Below are 20,030 nucleotides of genomic sequence, written 5' to 3' on the forward strand. Positions count from 1 at the left end.
TTAAAATGCCAAAAGCCATTTATAGATTCAGTGCAATCCTTATCAAGATTCCAGCGGCATTTTTTACAGAAGTAAAAAGAAACATTCCTAAAATGCATATGAAGCCACAAAAGACCCCAAATAGCCAAAGAAATTCCAAGAGAGAAGAACAAAGTGAGAGGCACCACACTTCCTAATTTTAAGCTATATTATAAAGCGATAGTTATCAAAATGTGTGGTACTGGTATAGAAACAGGCAAATAGACCAAGGGAACAGAATTAAGAGCCCAGAAATAAGCCCAAGAATATATGGTCAACTAATATGTGACAAGGGAACTAAGAATACTAAATGGAGAAAATACATTCTCTTCAATAAATGATGCTCAGAGAACTGGATATTCATTTATAAAAGATGAAACTTGACCCATATCTTACACTGCTCTCAAAAAAATAAATCAAAATGAATTAAAGACTTAAATGTGAAACCCACCATCTTGAAACTCCTAGAAGAAAACAGGAATAAAGCTCCTTGCATGGGTCTTGGCAATGATTTTTTGGATATGACACCTAACGAATAAACAACACAATAAAAAAATGAAAAACTGAACGTCTTCAATACAGCAAAAGAAATCATCAATAAAATGAAAGCACAACCTATGGAATGGGAAACATATTTGTTAATCCATATATCTATAAGGGGTAAATATCCAAAATACATTAAAAACTTACAAAACTCAGTAGTGAAAAAACAACCCATTTAAAAGTGGGCAAAAGACTTGAATGACATTTCCCCTAAGATGTATGAAAGGTCAGCAGGTATATGAAAAGATGTTCAACATCACTAGCCATTAGGGAAATGCAAATTAAAACCACAATGGGATGTCACCTCATGCCTGTTAGTATGGCTGACATCACAAAGACAAGATAACAAATGCTGGTGTGGATATGGAGAAAAGGGAAACCTCGTGTACTGTTGGTGGGAATGTAAATTGGGGCAGCCACTATGGAAAATGATATGGAAGATTCTCAAAGAATTGAAAACAGAGCTACCATATTTGCTCCAGCAATTCCATTTCTGAGAATATATCCAAAGAAAATAAAAACACTAACTTGAAAGGATATCTGTACCTCTTGTATTCCTAGTAACATTATTTACAATAGCCACGATGTGAAAACAACTTAAGGGTCCGGAGATGGATGCATGGACAATGAAGTTGTGGTATATATTTATACAATGGAATATTATTTAACCATAAAAAAACCCCAAGGAAATCCTGCTATTTGTGACAACACGGATGGACATTAAAGGCATTATGAAATAAGTCAGGTACATAAAAACGAGTAATGTATGATCTCACTTACAGGTGGAATCTTAAAAAAACAAATAAACAAACAAACAAAAAAACAAAACCAAACTTAAAGACAAAGAGGTCAGTCTTGGGTTACCAGAGGCAGAGAATAGAGGGAGGAATAATTGGAGGAATGTAATCAAAATGTACAAAATCTGGTAATGAGATAAGTAAGTACTAGGGATATAATGTACAGTATAGTGACTATAGCTAACACTGCTGTGTGATACATAGGGAAGTTGTTAAGAGAGTTAGTCCTATGAGTTCTCATTGCAGAGAGACTACCCCACCCCCCGTTTCTTCTTTTCTTCCTAATATATCTATATGAGAAGATGGATGCTAGCTGAATCTATTGTGGTAATCATTTAACAATATATGTGAATCAGTTGTATGCTTTAAACTTAGGTATATTATTAATTTATTAATAAAACTGGAAAAAAATCTGTAAAATAAAGGTATTCTGAATTATACATCCTAATTTAATGTTTTTAAAGCTTGGGTAAATGAGAGGACAAAATAGAAAAATCTCTCACGTTTATACCATGTAAATGGAACTAACATTCTTAGTATGTTTTTTCCAAAAAACTTAATGCATAGATTTTTCTTACATAATTTTAGTCAAATATAATATTGAGGTTTTTTCAACTTATCATATACACATATTCCACATTTTTATACTCTTTATAACTGCATAATATGTCTACACAGTAGTCTGTTGAGAAGATATAATGAAGTTAAGTAATCATTTCCCTATAGTAGACATTTAGGTTACCGTCTTTCTTATTAACATTACCATGTTTCTAATTAACATTAATAATAAACTCTGATACAAATGCTTCTCTGCACAGGTTATTTTTTTTTTTTTTTGTACTTAGAATTGTTTCTGGGGCACTTCTTGTCCCACCCAAATCTCCTTCACCTGACCAGCTACTGTGAATCTGGCTACTAATAGCTCACAGCCTTTCCTTCTCCATAGAGTTGTTTTTCACTTTGTGGAGGCATATCTGCAGGAAAGGGTCATTTTAATAAAAGATGTAGAAACCATGAAGTGTGAATCATGGGGAATGCGATAAACACTTGAGCCTAGAAAGGAGTAAATTTGGAGGTTTGTCATGTGGCAAACAGATGAGATATACTTTTGCTATAATTACAAAGGGAAGAGTTCAGGTCAAATTAATAATATACCTCACTGTCTAAGTTTAAAGCATACAACCGATTCACATATATTGTTAAATGATTACCACAATAGATTCAGCTAGCATCCATCTTCTCATATAGATACATTAAAAAGAAAAGAAACCCGGGGGGGGGGGGGGGCGTCTCTCTGCGATGAGAACTCATAGGACTTACTCTCTTAACAACGTCCCTATGCTTATCTGAGCATCATTCTTCTTCCCCTAGCTGACAGAGATCATGTCTTCATTGCTATTAATATCTAGTGCTCTGATACAGCAAATATAAGATGTATAGGGAGTTAAATTTTGATTTTTAATAAAAACTTACTATACTAAAACATTTTTTTTTAAGACCAACGTTCTTTGAGGGCTTTCTGAGATTCACTATTAACTCTGTTAAAATGAGTGATGATTTCTAGAAATTAAAAGACATCTGACAGTTCAAGACTATTAGTCCAGGGGATATGAGTCATTTAATTTTAAGAACTTTATCTAATCATTAATTAATATTTACTTGTTTCATTTTAAATATCCATTTGGCATTTCATTTTCTATACACTGTTACACCCAGAAAAGTTTTCCTCCTTGGGGCCTTAGAGCCCTCCAACATTGTAACTGTTGGTCCTCATTCCAACTTGGAATTGACAAGTCTGGAAAGTATACATTAGAAAAGGGGTACCATTAATAGGGTGAATAGCAAATGTTAAGTATCTAAGGAAGTCTTTAAGAATGGAATTCCTCAGTGGTTTTGGGGGGACATGTTGGAGTCTTTTTTTTTTTTTTTTTTTTTTTTGAGGCAGAGAGTCGTGTGCGTAAGTGGGGCAGGGAGGAGCAGAGGGAGAGGGAGAGAAAGAATACCAAGCAGGCTCCCTGACCAGTGTAGAACCCGATGTGGGGCTCGATCTCACAACCCTGAGATATGACCTGAGCTGAAACCAAGAGTCAGATACTTTACCTACTGAGCCACCAAGATGTCCCCTAGAATCAATTTTTTGTTTGTGTTTGAGGTTACTGGCTTTCCTATTCTAATTCTTTCTCTTCATTATAATTTTATTAGATTAGAATATACCCTGCTGTACCTATTCATTTCATTCGTCCTTCACTTACTTAACATTGACTATGAATATACTGTGTCTAGTTGTTAGGCTATAAGCTAGGAATACAAAATGAACAAAATATGGCTTCTGACTTCAAGGAAAAACCTTTTGGTCATACACTGCAGAGGCCCCAGTGCTATGTATGTCTTTAACAACCTAGTATCCTAAGTAGATCATTGATTGCATGCCAAGAATAAAGTACAGATCTCAACCACCCATTTGGTTGTCCCACATGGACCATTGGTAACATTATCTGGATGCTTTGGTTGTCACTGTTGGCTCTTTGGCCTTCTTCTGGAGCCCGTGGTCTCCATGCAGTGTGGAGCCACTTCAGGCATGGTTTGCCAAGGACACCATGCCAACAGAGAGATGCTTTTTCATTCCCACATTGCACCGCTGGACCTTTCCCCTCCTCCATACCTGCAGTTTCCTGCCCTCATAACTGAGAATGGAAGGTTTAAACATACTTTCCAGAGTGAAATGGTTTCAAAGAATATATTATATAGTAAATAGTTTTAATGAACTGTGGGTAACGGTAGTATCATTTCACAGAAGAGATCTATCCTATTGCTGTTTAATTAAAATCTTTCTGCTGATGGAAAGTTCTCTCTCTAGTGTTTTCTTTAATGCATTCATGATGCATCTGTCTGGGCTCCCTTACTAGAGATATCTTTCGTTATAATCCACTTATCTAAGTTTGTAATTAAACTTCTCAATGTAAAATTTCCAGTGGCAAATTGCCAGGGTACCCAATGAACTTGTTTTCTTTCTCTGAGAGAAATCACTTTTTGAAAGTCTTGCTTTTGTGTTTTGATCATATTATCATTTTAAAAGTATGTGTGTGTGTGTATACATAAGTACATGCACATTAATAATGTAATATAGTACATGAAGATGAAGAGTGCCTTTCTACTTAGTATCATCAATTTCTGCCTGTTCCTATGAAATTGAAGGTAAATAGTATTGATAAATAAATGCATTGTATTTTTTAAGGTAGGAAAATGGGAAAATGAAATGTATTTCAAGGCAGCTGCCTTCAGGCTTTGTTGATATATTTAAAACATCTAGAGACAATAAAATTAAACAAACAAAAAAACCCCCTTAGAACTACTAGTAGAAAGAACATAATCTGTTTTCCATTGGTTAAGCATGTTCTTACAACTTTCTTTGTGGCTTATACAATAAAAGAGGAATCTAAAAATACCTTTTGCATTTCAACTTAATTTGGAATGTTCTCTTTCAGGTATTACTTCATTCTTTTGGGAAGAAATGAGAGTAAATTCTATCAAATCTTCTGAATCTAATGTGCAGCTCATTAATGGTCAATGCCCAGCCATAATAAATGAAAACTTATAAAAGATAATGGGAGAGATTGCTAGAAAATTTTACAGGCTTATAAACACGTTACTATTTTTATGTCAACTGTGGACACATTTTTCAATAAGTTCCTTTGCAACAGTAGATGCATAATTAATGAAGAGAACACAAAGCTATATTTACAGTTTAACTGGATAATTCTCCTGATATTAAATATTTAGGATCTTACATTGCAGAAAATATTAATGAGTAATTAAGTATTTTTTTTTAATTTCAAAGGTCAATAGGGTTTGAGAAGAGGATGTTATCTTGTTCACACATTCAAGTTATACTGAATTCTTATAAAGCTCTTCAGAGTAATTGTTAAATATAACCTTACACACACAAAAATCACTGTCTCTCCATTCATATATATAAAACATAAAATATATAGTTATTTATAAAATTTGGTAAAAAGAGATGATCAAATTCTGTTCTGCACTTTTAAGCATAATGGACTGTAGACTAACACCATTAAGTGCCTATTTTATTTCTTAAAATATTTACAGAACTGATTGTACTAGCTTTATTACTCTTTCTAGAATGTAATGCTTTCAAATTGAATGCATTTTCTTTTTGTAATTAACCTAAGCTCCTCCAAAAAAGTTGTATAGATTTTATTTTTTCTTTAGTGACTACCTTATGTTTTTTCATACTGTTTCCATTAAACTGCTTAACTTTCATTTTTTTCCTACTTTATGTGAAAAAAAGTATCTTCACCTGAGAACTTAAAAACATAGACAATATAGAGCTTTTTCTATTCTCCTGATCCTTTGGGGGTGTGGAATAGGATGTTCGTAATTTAGTTATAAAGTGAGAGGAATTTTTCAGCCATTTGTCATAACCCATATGATTTTCAGGGTTTCACAATTACTAAATTAACTTTACTCAGCACAGAGGAAAGAATTCAAAAACTCGAACTGAGAGAAGCTCATACCATTATACAGTTTCCCATTGGCCTGTTGAAAATCTGGTGAATGTTATTTCAGAGACAGCCTGTTGTTCTAAATTTAAATAATTGCCATTTGTCTATTAACTAAATAAGTTAGAGAACCCATTAAGATTAAAATGACAAGTATACCTTTTAATCAAAGATTTCCTTTTTTGCTTTAAAGGTAAGGGTTAGGGTCCTGACAGCATTTATGGAAGCAGAGCAGCATTCAGTAGTGATGGTAGTTGTTGAATAATAATGCAAGGAAGGTCCTATGATGATAAGTAGGAAACTATACATTTTTAGGAAAGATTTACTTATTTATTTAAAAGCGAGAGTGCTAGCACATGCGTGTGCAAAAGCGAGTGGGGGGAGGGGCAGAAAGAGAGGAAGAGAGAGAAGCAGACTCCCTGGTGAGCGCAGATTCCCTGTGGAGCTCAGTCCTAGGACCCTGAGATCTGGCCTGAGCCTAAATCAAGAGTTGGATGCTTAACTCACTGAACCACCCAGACGCCCCAGGAAACTATATGTTTTTAGAAACCCATTCCTTTCAGATAAATTTTGTTTTTCTGATTTCATGATTTTATTCCCTTCCCATAGGAGGTGTAAAACTTTATGTTTGGGAGCCATTTTGCACTTTAAAAAAAGTAAGTGATAATTTTTCATCTAAAAACATGGAAATATGATTCTTTTAAAATGAGAGCAGCTTTATTTACTTATTATTAAATATTTATTTATTTAATTAATCTCTACACCCAATGTGGGCCTTGAACTCAGGACCTTGAGATCAAGAATTGCATGCTTCTCTGATGGAGCCAGCCAGGTACACTGAGAGTCAGCACTTTTAGTTCTCTCTTAAATTTGCAGCAGATAGCTCTGTGTGCTAGATAAGACTTCATTACCTGTGTATTTAGACATGCTGCATATGTTCCAAATGTTGGGATTTTAGAAAAATTTTACTCTATTTCAAAGTGATCTAATTTTTCAGGGAGATGGGTTTTCCAGCTATTTGCCCTTATATGCCAGAGCCCCTTTACCAAAATTATGGTCCGCCATCAAGAAAACTTAACAAAAATTTACAAATGTAGACTCAATAATTCATTCGTTCATTCATTCATTCACTCATTTATTGAACAGCTACTATTGAATATTTATTGAACATCTACTGTTTCCCAGGCAATATACAAGGCATTGGGCATATAACAGTGAACAAGATATAGTATGCAGATGATACCAGAGGAGTTGAAAATAAAAAAAAATAAAACCCACATGTACTAGATTGTCAAGTATTGATCCTTTTTAAGTGTTACGAACAAAGAACAAACAAATGTCAAGAGGATAGATTGATTGCAACTGTGCTGAACAGATGGTGGTCTGGGAAGGCCTTTGAGAATAATGAAGTAAGGAAGCAAGTTATGTGGATATCTAAAGAATAGTACTGGAAGGACCTTGAGAAGGTACATCCTCGAGGAACAAGAAAGAGGCCAGCATGTCTGGGCCAGAAGAGTGAATGGAGATTAGTAAGAAGGGGAGGAAACAAACATCTAATCAGTAGAAACTTTAGATTTTATTCCGTGATGGGAAGCCATGAGAGGATTTTAAGGAGGGCAGGGTATTTTTCTTTCCTAAGTATTATCCTGGATTTCCTATGGAGAATGCATAGAAGGCAATCAAGAGTGAAAGCAGGAAAACCAGTTAGGAGACTGGTACAGTAGCCCAGGTGAGAAATGATGGCAGCTGGCACTAGGAAGGTAGTGGCGAAGGAGATGGGAGGTGGCCTGATACTGGACAGATCTGTGAAGGTCTTACCAACTAGTTTTGCCCTTGGATTGGTTTTCAGATGTGAGAAAGAGAGGATTTCAGGATGATTCCTGGGCTTCTTATCTGGTGAAGTGTGATACCATTATTGAGACAGGGACACTAAGGGGAGAACTGGGCCGCAGGATGCATAGGGAATCCCAAGCTTTGTTATGTGTGCTATACGTGAGTCGCCTATCAGACATCCCTGTGGAGATGTGCAGCGGTAAATTGGATGCGTGCGTTCAGGGAACAAATCAGGACTGGAGATATGGGGAAGGATATGGGGAAATGGGATGTGAAGTATGGCATTTAATGCTGGGGGACTAAATAAGATGACTTGGGAAGCGAGGAAAGAAAAGGAGTCTGAGGACAGTCTGATTGACAGCCATGTCAATGTAGAGGTCATAATGAGAGGAAATGCTTCTCAACGAGGTTGAGAAGTGGCCAGTGAGAAGCAAAAATGTTCAGTGTCCCTGCCCCAAGTGAAAAAGGTGGTTAAGAAAGAGGAAGTGGAAGATTTGCGCAACAACCAGGAACATGAGGGGGTAACGGGTACGTGATTCCATGAGGTAATAGATGGTTTTCCATGAGGAGATGACAAGGTAGTTCTCAAATTATGAAATGTGTCCATAATACCTCCAGAATCAGGGAGGGCTTGGCAGCAGCATGGGGGATAGCTGCATAAATATGTTCTTAAAAGAGACTACGTGTCAGTGGATTTATTCTCACTTGGGACCTGAGGCAGTGTACCGGAGTATTTGCGACGCTTCTCCTTTATTTATAGTTTATCACGTGTGAAGCAACCTTTTTTTTTTCTTTTTTTAGTAATGACTCTTATGAAAAATGACAACAGATGCAGTGACTTTTCTCTGAATGATGTGTGTATTACTGAAGTCATCCGTATGGGAAAGAAACCAACCTCACCTATTTAGAAACAGGGACATCCACGTTCAGGTTTACAGAGTTTCAATGTGTTGCTTAAATCATGAAAGACCTGTGTTTCAGTCTATAGAGGTCACAGACGGGCATACCCATTCAAACTATCCATAAATAGACTCACTGCATGTAGGGACATGGGTACTGTAGGAGTTAAACTTGCTTTCAGCTCATGTAACAGAAGATACACAAAAGAGTGGACTTATTTCCCTAACAAAGTGGAAAGTTGAGATGCTGACAGTCCAGGACAGTGTCTGTAGCTCCATTATGGCATCTGAGTCTCAGGCTTCTTCTGCATTCCCAACTCCATCACTTGCAGTGGGCGGTGTTCATCGTCATAGGCTTACCATGGCTGTGGGACCTCCAGGCACCATATCTGTGTTCCAAGAAGGGATAATGGAAGAGGAGCTGATGGCAAAGAACCACACTTTGACATTTTCTCCTTTGGGGTTTTATATTTTTATTGGAGAATAAAACTATATTTGACACCCAAACCATTGGTCAGAGCTGTCATGTGGTCACTCTTACTGAAAGGCAATTTGGAAATGTGATATATATACACACACACCTATATGTATGTGTACATATTTATGTGTGTGTGTGTGTGTGTGTGTGTGTGTGTGTGTGTGTGTATATATATATATATTTATATATGTATAAAATAGTGTCTACCACAGCTACCAAGATGTAGTTTTGAAGGTTTTGGCAAATCTGTTTCAAGTCTTCTTTCTATCGTGTCCTGTGGCAAAAGTTTGTTCAGAGATATGTAAAATATTTGTGTGGACTTTGTGCACAACTTTCGGAAGCCTCATTACATGATGCAAACCTACTGCAGTTATTAATATAGAAAACCAAAGACCACGTGGTTATATATTCTTTGGTATGCTTGCAGATACCTCATGCTTATGCTGACGTAATTTAGGATTCTGCAGAGTGAGGTGCGTGGAGGAAGAGGCTGGTGGTTAAAAGGCTTGAGGAAGTTACTAAACATCATGTCATCGCGAGGCCAGAGGTTACTTTCTCATAAAATAGAGATGATAATACCTGTTTTCTCCTTCACAGGGTCAGTGTGAATCTTTAATGGGGCTCTCGGTACAGAGTGCTTTTAGCTCTTCGGAAATACAGCGCAAAGTCACAAGATTGGGCGGTTGAAAAAAAAATCATCTCTCATTCCTTTGCTGTGGGCAGGGTTGCATTGAAACTGTTCTTTAAATATTGCTAGGGTAAGAGTTTTTCTGAATTTTGAGAGAATAATGACAGTAGTAACAATGGTAACCTTTATTTAGCAAGTGCTCATTCTCCTGCTGGCCCCCATCTAAGTACTTGCCACCCGTTCCATCCTTGCCCCCTAAAGGTTAGGAGATATCGCTCCTCCTCATTTTGTAGAAGAGGACCCTGAGGCTCTGAGGCCAAGTGACCTGCCAGGGTCACCACATGTGATGCAATAAACAGATCGGGGCTGTGGTGTCAGGCCCATTTTGTAAGCCAGCTTTGACATTTTCTGGCTGAGGTAACCTTGGAATAATTATTTAACATCCTTAATGATCAGCCTCTTTTATATCTGAAAAATAGGAATAATTGCTCCTAGTGTTATGTAAGGATGGAGTGAAATGATACGTTAATTGCCTTGCATAAGCTGCTGAGAGACCCTACGTAGGGCTATAAAGAATCTCCATTTTCAGGGTTATGAAAAATTGCTTGCGTGCATCCGGGGTTATCATGTTCCTCTCTCTTGTTGCGGAGGAAGGCCACTGAGATCACTTCCAACGACTTACTACCTCTGTGACCTTGGGCTTGTCACTTAACTCTGCATGCCTCACTTCCCTCATCTCTGAAATGAGGGAAGATAGGAACAACTTAGGTACTTAGGTCAATATTTTATATATTGACAGATTAGGAAGGATGGGATGGAATGCACAGTATTGCAATCAGAAATCAGGCAGAGAGCTGAGAAAAAGCAAATACTTCGGTGGTTTCTCCAGTACTGTTTAGTTCACAATCACTTGTAGTGGGCGTCTAGTTGGGGGTGGCCATCAGTTAGTCAGCTGAGCAGGTCTGTCGGGTGGGTCTCCACCTCGGGCATCCTCCCCTCCAGCCCCAGTTACTCAGCCATCTCTATGGAGCCATCTTGTCTGCAAGTTGCCATGAGATGGCACTATGGAGATATGAGTGGTCAAGTTCGCTTTCCTCCCTCTCATTGCTGTGCCCACAGGCTGAGAGCAAATTGGAACAGCTTTTCTTTTCTTTTCTTTTCTTCCTTTTTTTTTTTTTAAGTTTTATGCCTTTTAAATATTCAAGGACTTCAATGATAAGAACACATTTAAAGGGAAAGGAAATGCGTATAAAGTGTAAGACACATCTTTCATAGTTCGAAGGGCCTTTGAATGATTAGAAAACTAAGGCTGAAAGGAGAAACTGTGTTTTTTATTTTTCTTAGTATTCATCAGTTTAGAGCTAACCTTACAAATATATTTTGGATGCTAAGATATATAGTAAATAAGTTGATTTGGAAACTAAACGCTGGTCGTGGTGTAAATTATTCATGCCGTCGTGGGTAGCACATGCTTCCTGCATGATATATTGTTTTTTTTATCGTAGTTGCGGCATTTTTCCATTTTTGCTCTACAAATAGAGGAGTGGAATCTCTCACTGTTTCTTGTATCCCCTCTTTTTTTATTGTGAATTTTCACGTGGCTTTTTTTTTTTTTTTAAAGATTTTATTTATTTATTTGACAGAGATAGAGACAGCCAGCGAGAGAGGGAACACAAGCAGGGGGAGTGGGAGAGGAAGAAGCAGGCTCATAGCGGAGGAGCCTGATGTGGGGCTCGATCCCGGAACGCCGGGATCACACCCTGAGCCGAAGGTAGGCGCTTAACCGCTGTGCCACCCAGGCGCCCCCCACGTGGCTTTTCAAGTAGTAGATGCAAGGATGACTCCCAGTGTCTTTGAAGGGATAACTGAATAAAGTTTCAGGCACTTGGATGAAAGACAGGTAACACAGTTGAGTGGAGTAAGACGAACCTCTGTTCAAATTCCATCTTGTGCTGTCCATCAGCTCGGCAGAGATTCTCATTTTCCTTGTATGTGTAACGCATGCAGCGTGGCAAGTGGTAGAAGCCTCACTGACTCTGGTTCCCCATCCTCTGTTCCTAAGCTTCTTGGGGAAAGGGAGGTGGTGAGGTATAGAATTACTGATACTACGGATACTAAAAATGTGTGGGTGTTTCTAGGAGTAAGATTGCTGTGGCATCCTAAATTGAAATACTTTTGTTTGTTTTCTAAGATCTGTATTTCAGATTTTTTGTTGTTGTTTTGTTAAGATCAATCTAAGATTTCTACTGGTACTATCCTTCTTAGTCAGTGATAGCCAGAAGATATGGTGACTGTAGGCATCTAGTAGGCTCCAAAGCCACTCTGCTCACGGATCTGCCACTGGCTTAGGTGAACATAAAAGGAAACTTCAAGACATTGGATCCCTTTGCAGAGTCAGCACAGGGTTCTGGACAGTAAGGAAGCCTAAAAAGGGATCAGGGCTCACAGCAGCCACTACTCAGGTAATTGTGATGGTTTTGTTGTTGTTGTTGTTTTAAAGGCTTTATTTATTTGTTTGACACAGAGAGAAAGAGAGAGAGAGAGCACGCAAAAGCAGGGGGAGTGGCAGGCAGCGGGAGAGGGAGAAGCACACTCCCCGCTGAGCAAGGAGCCCAATGCAGGGCTTGAACCCAGGACCCTGGGATCATGACCTGAGTCGAAGGCAGGTGCTTAACCAACTGAGCCACCCAGGCACCCCTTGTTGTTGTTTTTATTTTGAAAGTAAAATCCAAAGATTGATGCAAAATTCCAGATATTTAAATGCGAATTTTTGACTAATCATTCCAGCTCACATGCAGTCTCACTGGAGCTCTTAATTCTTTTAAATCTTTTTTGGCTTCCCACCTATATCTATTCAGAGTGTAGCAAATACACTTTTGGTCCTCCTTATCTTCTTTACATATTAATAATTTGAATATGTTTGTAGATATGCTGGATACGTGTCTGTCACTGATGGGGATGGACAAAGTCCCCTCCTATACCCTGGTGATTTCTTGGCATGAAATAAATTTTCTTAGTAGAGAGCTGGTCCTGCTGGCCATTTACTCTATTAATAGTAATAATACTAGCTTAGGAACAACTACCCTAAGATGCAAATCATTTTTATCAAAAGTTCTGTTCTTAGAATAAACTAAAATTAATATCCATGTTGCAAAAACACAGTTGTAGCAAATTATACTCTTGGATGTTTGCTACAAAGAAATGTAGCCAGTTCGGTTCTCTAGGCCTGAGGTTTTTGAATCCTGTCCAGTAATGCTGCAAAGGTTCAGTGAAATAGTCTACCAGGCCAGTCTTGGGGGCAGTCAGGCAAGAGAGCGCAATCTCATTTCAGCTGGATCACTCCACTTTGACGCTTCTCAGTACTGGTGTGCAATGCAGAATTTGAAGAAAAGGTTTGGTTGCTTATCCAAGTACCGTCTTCATCCCTGGATCCAGGCCGACTGTCAGAAAGCTGTGCACTTGAACTTCACTGCTTGACTCCTTAGTAGAATCTTTTTTACTGATCTGTACTTTTCCACTGTGCCCTCTGAGTGTTACAGGAGAGCCACTCTGCTGTCTATGGCTTGCCACTATTTCTTTTATTTGATGAAGGGCTGTGTTCGTTCGGCCCATTGCTCAGCACATCATCTGTGTTTATGAGGACTCATGAGGTAAAGTCCATCAGTGCTTGAGAGCAGAACAGTGGCTCCTCCTAAAACAATAATGAAAAAAGGAGAATTTTCTCCTACCTACACGAGGGCTTTAGTAGCTTCTTATTTCTTTGGTCACTAGGAAGCTCATGGTCAGATTGGCTTCCTGCTTTTAGCAATCTTGTGGGTAAATATGTAGGGACAATAACTTCTCCCCTTGATATCCTTTTACTGTTCAATCCTTTTGTCCCCCTCCACCTATGTCTCTGAATCCATTTTCCCCATACATGCATGGTGACATGTCCTCTTAGCTCCAGGTAGACTTTTCTTATTATCATTTGGGAAACTACCTGGATATCCTGTAGGCACATCAGTCTTAATATTCTCTAAAGGAAACTCTTTTTTTTTATTAATAATTTTCTATTATGTTAGTCACCATACAGTATATCCTTAGTTTTTGATGTAATGTTCCATGATTCATTATTTGCGTATAACAACCAGTGCACCATGCAATACGTGCCCTCCTTAATACCCATCAGCGGCCTATCCCAATCCCTCACTCCCATCCCCTCTGAAGCCCTCAGTTTGTTTCCCAGAGTCCACAGTCTCTCATGGTTCATTCCCCCTTCTGTTTACCCCCCTTCATTCTTCCCTTCTTTCTCCTACCGATCTTCCTATTCCTTATGTTCTGTAAATGAGTGAAACCATATGATAGTTGTCTTTCTCTGCTTGACTTATTTCATTTAGCATAATCTCCTCCAGTCCTGTCCCTGTTGCTGCAAATGTTGGGTAATTGTTCTTTCCGATGGCTGAGTAATATTCCATTGTATATATGGACCACAACTTCTTAATCCAGTCATCTGTTGAAGGGCATCTCGGCTCCTTCCACAGTTTAGCTATTGTGGACAATGCTGCTATGAACATTGGGGTGCATATGGCCCTTCTCTTCACTACGTCTGTATCTTTGGGGTAAATACCCAGTAGTGCAATTGCTGGATCATAGGGTAGCTCAATTTTTAACTTTTTAAGGGACCTCCATACTGTTTTCCAAAGTGGCTGTACCAATATTTGCAAATGACACTACAGATAAAAGACTAGTATCCAAGATCTACCAAGGAAACTCTCTCTGTCTTCCTTTTCAAACCTGCCCCAGTTCCCCTTTTGTCCTTTGGTAAAGGGGTCCCATCTGTTCAGTCATGTAAGTTGGCAGTCATGCAGTCTTTTTTGTCTTCTCTCTTTCTTGTATCCCATCCAATTGTTAACCGAATCTGGCTGCTGCACCACATTTCAAATCGCCACAGATCCTTTCATTTTCCAGTTCTTGCCTGGACTCTTTGCCTAGTTTCCTAACTAGCCTCATCTACCATGAATCCGTGATGCACACTGATGTCAGTTTTTTCAGTCATTTGCTCTCCTAGAATTCTGATCACTATTATTTACACAATGAAGCCCAACTCACTCACATGACATTCAAGGCTCTTCGTAAGGTGCTCCCCAGGCTCTCCATTCCTCCCTCCCCTTCGCATCCTTCATAAGCAGCCACTGGCCCACTCACCAGCCACCAAACACAAAATGCATGTCAGCAGTGATTTCTTGTAGCCTGAAAGGTCCCTTCTGGCTCCTTCAAGCCATGGTTTTCCTAAGGCTCCTCTCAGCTATTACGTTGTGTGAGATTTCCCTCTTTTTTTCTCTCACCATGAAAGATCTAATTGCGTCCCCCTCAGTCTTCTCCATTTTGCTTTCTTGATACTACTGTTAGAGCATTCTTTGCCCTGTTTTGGACTTTGCTGTGTGTGCATGTTTCTTCCCAAATCGTGAGCTCCTCAAGGTTTGGCTAAGTTGGAGGAGGGAATAGACCAGGTATCTGACAACCCTGCTCTTAAAATAAAAGTAGATGTGTGGGGGGGAGGAATGAGGGACTGTGGAGTCCTTAGGGCTGATGGGTAAGGATTGAAAGCTTGGCTAATTAACCTTTGATCTTAAAATGTTAATAGTATATGTACTCTCTGTATGGTAATGGGAAATTTGTAATGTCATCGTGATAAAGGTTCTAGCAGTCAATGTGAGTTTTTATTATTTCTGTACAGTAGAAACTTATCTGGTTTTCTTTCTTTCTTTTCCTTTTTTTTTTTGTTCCTGTTGTTGTTTTTTAGGAATAGGCAAGTCAAGAGGCTGAAAATCTGAAGAATGTTTTCAAAGGGTGATCCGGCTGTCACTTGCTGGTTATGGAGGAGCATGAGGAAGCTCTTTCTATTACTTTCTCTCTTGCTATCCCATGCAGCTCACTTGGAAGCGAAAAAGGATAATCAGTTCATCTGGAAACCAGGTAGGAATGTCCTGGCTGTTCTTTTGTCCAGTTTTCATTAATGAGAAGACTATTCTTTCCATACTTGTTCTTATTTCTGGAGGAGTAGGAAATATCCAGAGAGGAAAAATAGACTCTTTTTCTTTATAGTAAAGCTTACATTTAATTTTTATTTCTGCATAATTGTCACCTCTATCTGTGATGCTTGTTATACTTCTGAATTTTCGTGTTGTTGTCAATTAAAGTTATGATGTCCATAGTTACATCTGCTTCTCCTTTGTCAAATATATCACCACTGTGCAGCACATTTGTAGCAAAAATGACATCTGAATGTAGCTGATAGCTTCAGCTAAAAACGCTTTGGACCAGATCTGTGTGTGTCCTTCTTTTAGCTGACACACTAGTTAGCTATGTATTATTGAATATTTTCTAGCATCGATCCTACGTATCTAGGTTTGGGAGCATGAGAAATCGTCCTAACAACTTTGCTCATTAGCTGTGACTATAAAGTCTCCTTAATGTGTTTTGAGATCTTTAGCTACCTTGTACATAAGTATATGAATAAGTTGAATTGAAATTTGGAGACTTGTACATAACTCATGTTCTTCTCCAAGTATTTCCTTAATTTGAGTGTGGAAAAGATCTGTTAAATTTAATTTTAAAGACTGATACTTTATTATTTTAAATGATGAACCCTAAACATCTTGGCTCTTTGTATCACTGATGTGTTTCTTTGCTCTAGATTTTAATTTTCTTTAAGTTTCATAATCAGATCATTTAAAATATTTATTATCTTTCAAGAGTCCATTCTTGCAAACACAGATAACTTATACACTTAATATCTTAGAATAGGAAAATGGGATGTTGTAGAAGATGTATGGTCCTTGAAGAGTTTTCATTTTATTCTCATCAGTTGTAAATTAAATAGACTGCAAATGTATTGTGTCACCGTGGAAATATGTACAAAAGTGATATTTGTAATATTTAAATGACTTTACAAAATGAAAGTAAATTATTCTTTAAAGTATATTAAGTAAAAAACCCAGTGCCATTAGAGATACGGTCTGGAGGAAATTTAATTGCACTAAAGCCCTTATAAATTAATTTAATTGTGGGCTCTAATACCACATTAGTGATTTGTATTTTTTACCTCATAGTAGTTTTAGTAAGCTTTGGAAATAGTTATAAAAGTCAATCTTGCAATTCCGTGAAAGGGGTTATTTTGTTTTAATCACGAAAGGCTAAACATTTTCTCAAATCTAAATGAGCACATTTATATGACTTCACTCTTGTCTAAAGTTCTCCAAAAAAGTGCAATTAAGATGGAAAGTAGCAAAGCTGAACCACAAATGAGATGTGTGGAGAAAAAGGGCTTATTTGGAAACCAATTTTCAAAATAAGTCCGCTTTTCTAAAAGCAGGTCATTGGAACAAGATGGTAGACCCATGCTGCAGTGGATGAATTCTTGGATAACTGTCAAACTTCAGTTTCAGAGATACATTCCTTCCCATTAGACAGATTGCATTGTTCCAAATAAGCATCTCTGTCATCACTCCCATTTTCCCTGGTATTCATTACTTCTTTCCCTCCTTCATGTGCCATCAAAAAGGTAATAAATACATATTTCCCATTTGGAAAAATGGGACATTACAAATTTGTTCCTTGTATATGACCAGGTATTTTAAAAGTAGAAAAAATTAAAAGATACAAAATGAAAAGCCAAAGTCCAGACCATATATTCCATTCTCCAATCTCTTATGTATTCTTTAGAGATTTTCTTTGCACATGTAAGTACATCTCCATGCATATGTGTAGATATAAACCTCATAAGATACACACAGACAAAGTATTGGTATTATTATTATTTAAGGTTCTGATAAAAAAGAAAGAGTATATGCAAAGAAGGGCATTGGGAGCAGTTTAATAAAAGGACTATTTATGAAAGGGGGTAAGTGTGAGCAGAGCTTAAGAAAAGCTACAAGGAATTGTGGCGTGCTCTTGAGCTAGTGTCAATCTTCCTGACTTCTGGATCTGCGGGGGCAAGGAAAGGAAGTCGTTTCTGGAACATGGAGAGAAAACTTTATGGAGAGGATGCCCAACAGATGTTGTGACCTTTAGAGGGTTATAACCAACCTGCAGTGGGAAGGAGGAAAGGGGCCAGGGGAAGGAACAGCCCTTGCCCTCACATCTCTCATTGGCTGAATCCAGCCAGAAGCCACAAGGCAAGGGACCCCATTGATTTATCTATATAGACCAGCTTCCTGGGCAGGGAGCAGAGTAGAGAATGGTGGAGAAGGTGGTCCTGAAAATATCTAATTCATACATGCACATATGTACATATGTACACACGCTTTGCCTCATACAATCAGAATCCTACTATGCGCCCTTTTTTTGCCACTTGCTTTGATCACATAATGATGTCTTGATGAACATTGCCTCTTAGTGCACATGGGTCAATTTCATCTTTTAATGGTTACATAGTATTCTTTTGTATTTATATTCAATAATTTATTTAACCAGTCCCTTCTGGCTTTATCTTTTCTTCTCCTATTGCTTGGCACTTCAGCAGTTTTTAGTGTTTTGCTACCATAAATTATAGTGACACGAATGTAACACTATTTTAAAGGTAAACAATATATTATTTTGAGGAGTCATGTGCACTAGAGCAATTCTGGGTCTTTATGTTCAAAGGCAATTTCAGTATCTTAGAATCTGTCCATGTGCTTATACATGAGTCTATTATATTTCATTTGGATTTTTTTTTTTTTTTAAAGAGCCTGTGTTGCAGGTGACATCAGTTACATTTTTGGAGTATGTTATCAAATCTGACAACTCAGGTCCAGTGTATTCTGAAATTTTAACAGCTTTTCCAGGAGACCCAGATAAGTGTATTTTAGAAACCTAGAAACCGTTCTCTGGGTTTAGATTGTAGGATTAACAACTTAAGGTTTTTGTTAGTGTCTGTTGTTTTCCCTTGAGTCCGTAGATGAGCTGTTAGTCAACCTCATCCAAATTGGAGGCATTTCTAAGTGACTCCTGGCTTTGGACAAACAATGGATTGATGAATAATAAGTGAGTGGCACGTTATGTTGCTAAGGATTTCTGTACTGAGAGAAAGTCCGGTGAGCTTCAGGCTATGGGATCATTGATCTGGCAAGGCTATTGAATGCCTGTCATCTTTGTGATGAGATCTTCTGATCTATATTTAGTGTCAAGCAATCTGCCATCCATGCCAAGGAAGAAGGATTGTGTCAGCAAGAGTACCAGCTAAGGAGTGATGTTGCTTGTTGCTTTAAGTAGATGTATAACTATTCATGTCTGCGTGCTTTGTAGAGATGAACAGATCATGGTTTCTGAAGCCAAAGTAACTAGTGGTCTCAAAACATTTCTCAGTTGGTTCTAAGATGTTCTAAGAGGTTCATTCATTCCACTATTACCTGTCAGATCCTTATTGTGTGTCAGGCACTGTTACAAGCATGTGAGATAAACTGAGAATAAAACAGACAAAGGGAGGGGGTAATGAACATGATCAAGAAGGTGAATAAACAGGGCGGTAGATGGTGGTAAGTGTCTGGAAGGAAAGAGAAGGCAAGGAAGAGGGATATGCAACCAGAGGTGAGAGGTCGAAATCTCCAGCAAGTGGGCTGTGGGATGCCTCACCGAGGAGGTAGTTTGAATAAAGACCTGAAGGAAGAAGGGAGCCAGCCATGGGGATAAGGGGTGAAGAATTTTCCAGATGAAGGGAGGAGCAAAGGCAAAAGGCCCAGAGGCAGGAGTATGTGAGACATGTTTGGAAACCAGAGAAGAGCCCAGCGTGCTGGGACAGAGTGAATGTCGGGGACAGTGACAGATCAGGTCAGAGATGGAATGGGGCCCAGATCAAGTGTATCCTCATAGGTCAACATTACCATTTGGCTTTTGCTCTGGGTGAGACAGAAGGATACTGGGGAGTTTTGGGAACGTGGTGACATGATCTTTATTTTTAATAAAATTTTAGTAGACTCATTGCAGGTAGTCAGTTAAGAATGGTGGAAGCGGGGAGGCCAGTTAGGAGGCATCTGTAAAAATAATGAAGAATGATGGTAATAGCTTGACCGAAGGTCATGGCAGTGAAGGTGGTGAGGAGAGGTTGAATTTCGGATATATTAAAGGCCCCAGTTTTCAACCAGGGGTGATTTTGCCCAGCGGGGGACTTTTCTGGTTGTCACAACTGGGGCGAGCTACTGACAACCGTGTGTAGAAGCACAGGACGGCCCCCACAACAATTACCAGGCCCCCAAGTGTCAATAGTGCCCAGACTGAGAAATCCTGTTGGAAGGTAAAGGATCATGACTTACTGATGTGAGGGGGCAGGGAAGCAAAGAGATTCAGGGGTAACAC

General features: G+C 38.5%; 1 protein-coding gene across 2 annotated transcripts in view; it reads left to right on the forward strand.

The window, feature by feature from the left end:
- Positions 1 to 20,030, forward strand: part of THSD7B (thrombospondin type 1 domain containing 7B) — an 818,519-nt gene that overhangs the window by 102,736 nt on the left and 695,753 nt on the right. For both annotated transcript variants that reach the window (XM_087858825.1, XM_045782780.2), the window contains exon 2: positions 15,499 to 15,671. In XM_087858825.1, coding sequence (XP_087714951.1) covers positions 15,533 to 15,671 — 139 coding nt within the window. In that variant the 5' untranslated portion in view covers positions 15,499 to 15,532. The remainder of the gene's footprint in view (positions 1 to 15,498; positions 15,672 to 20,030) is intronic.

Source organism: Ursus americanus, chromosome 1, assembly GCF_024610735.1.
Source record: "Ursus americanus isolate L20-20 chromosome 1, mUrsAme1.1.p, whole genome shotgun sequence".
Lineage (NCBI taxonomy): Eukaryota > Metazoa > Chordata > Mammalia > Carnivora > Ursidae > Ursus > Ursus americanus.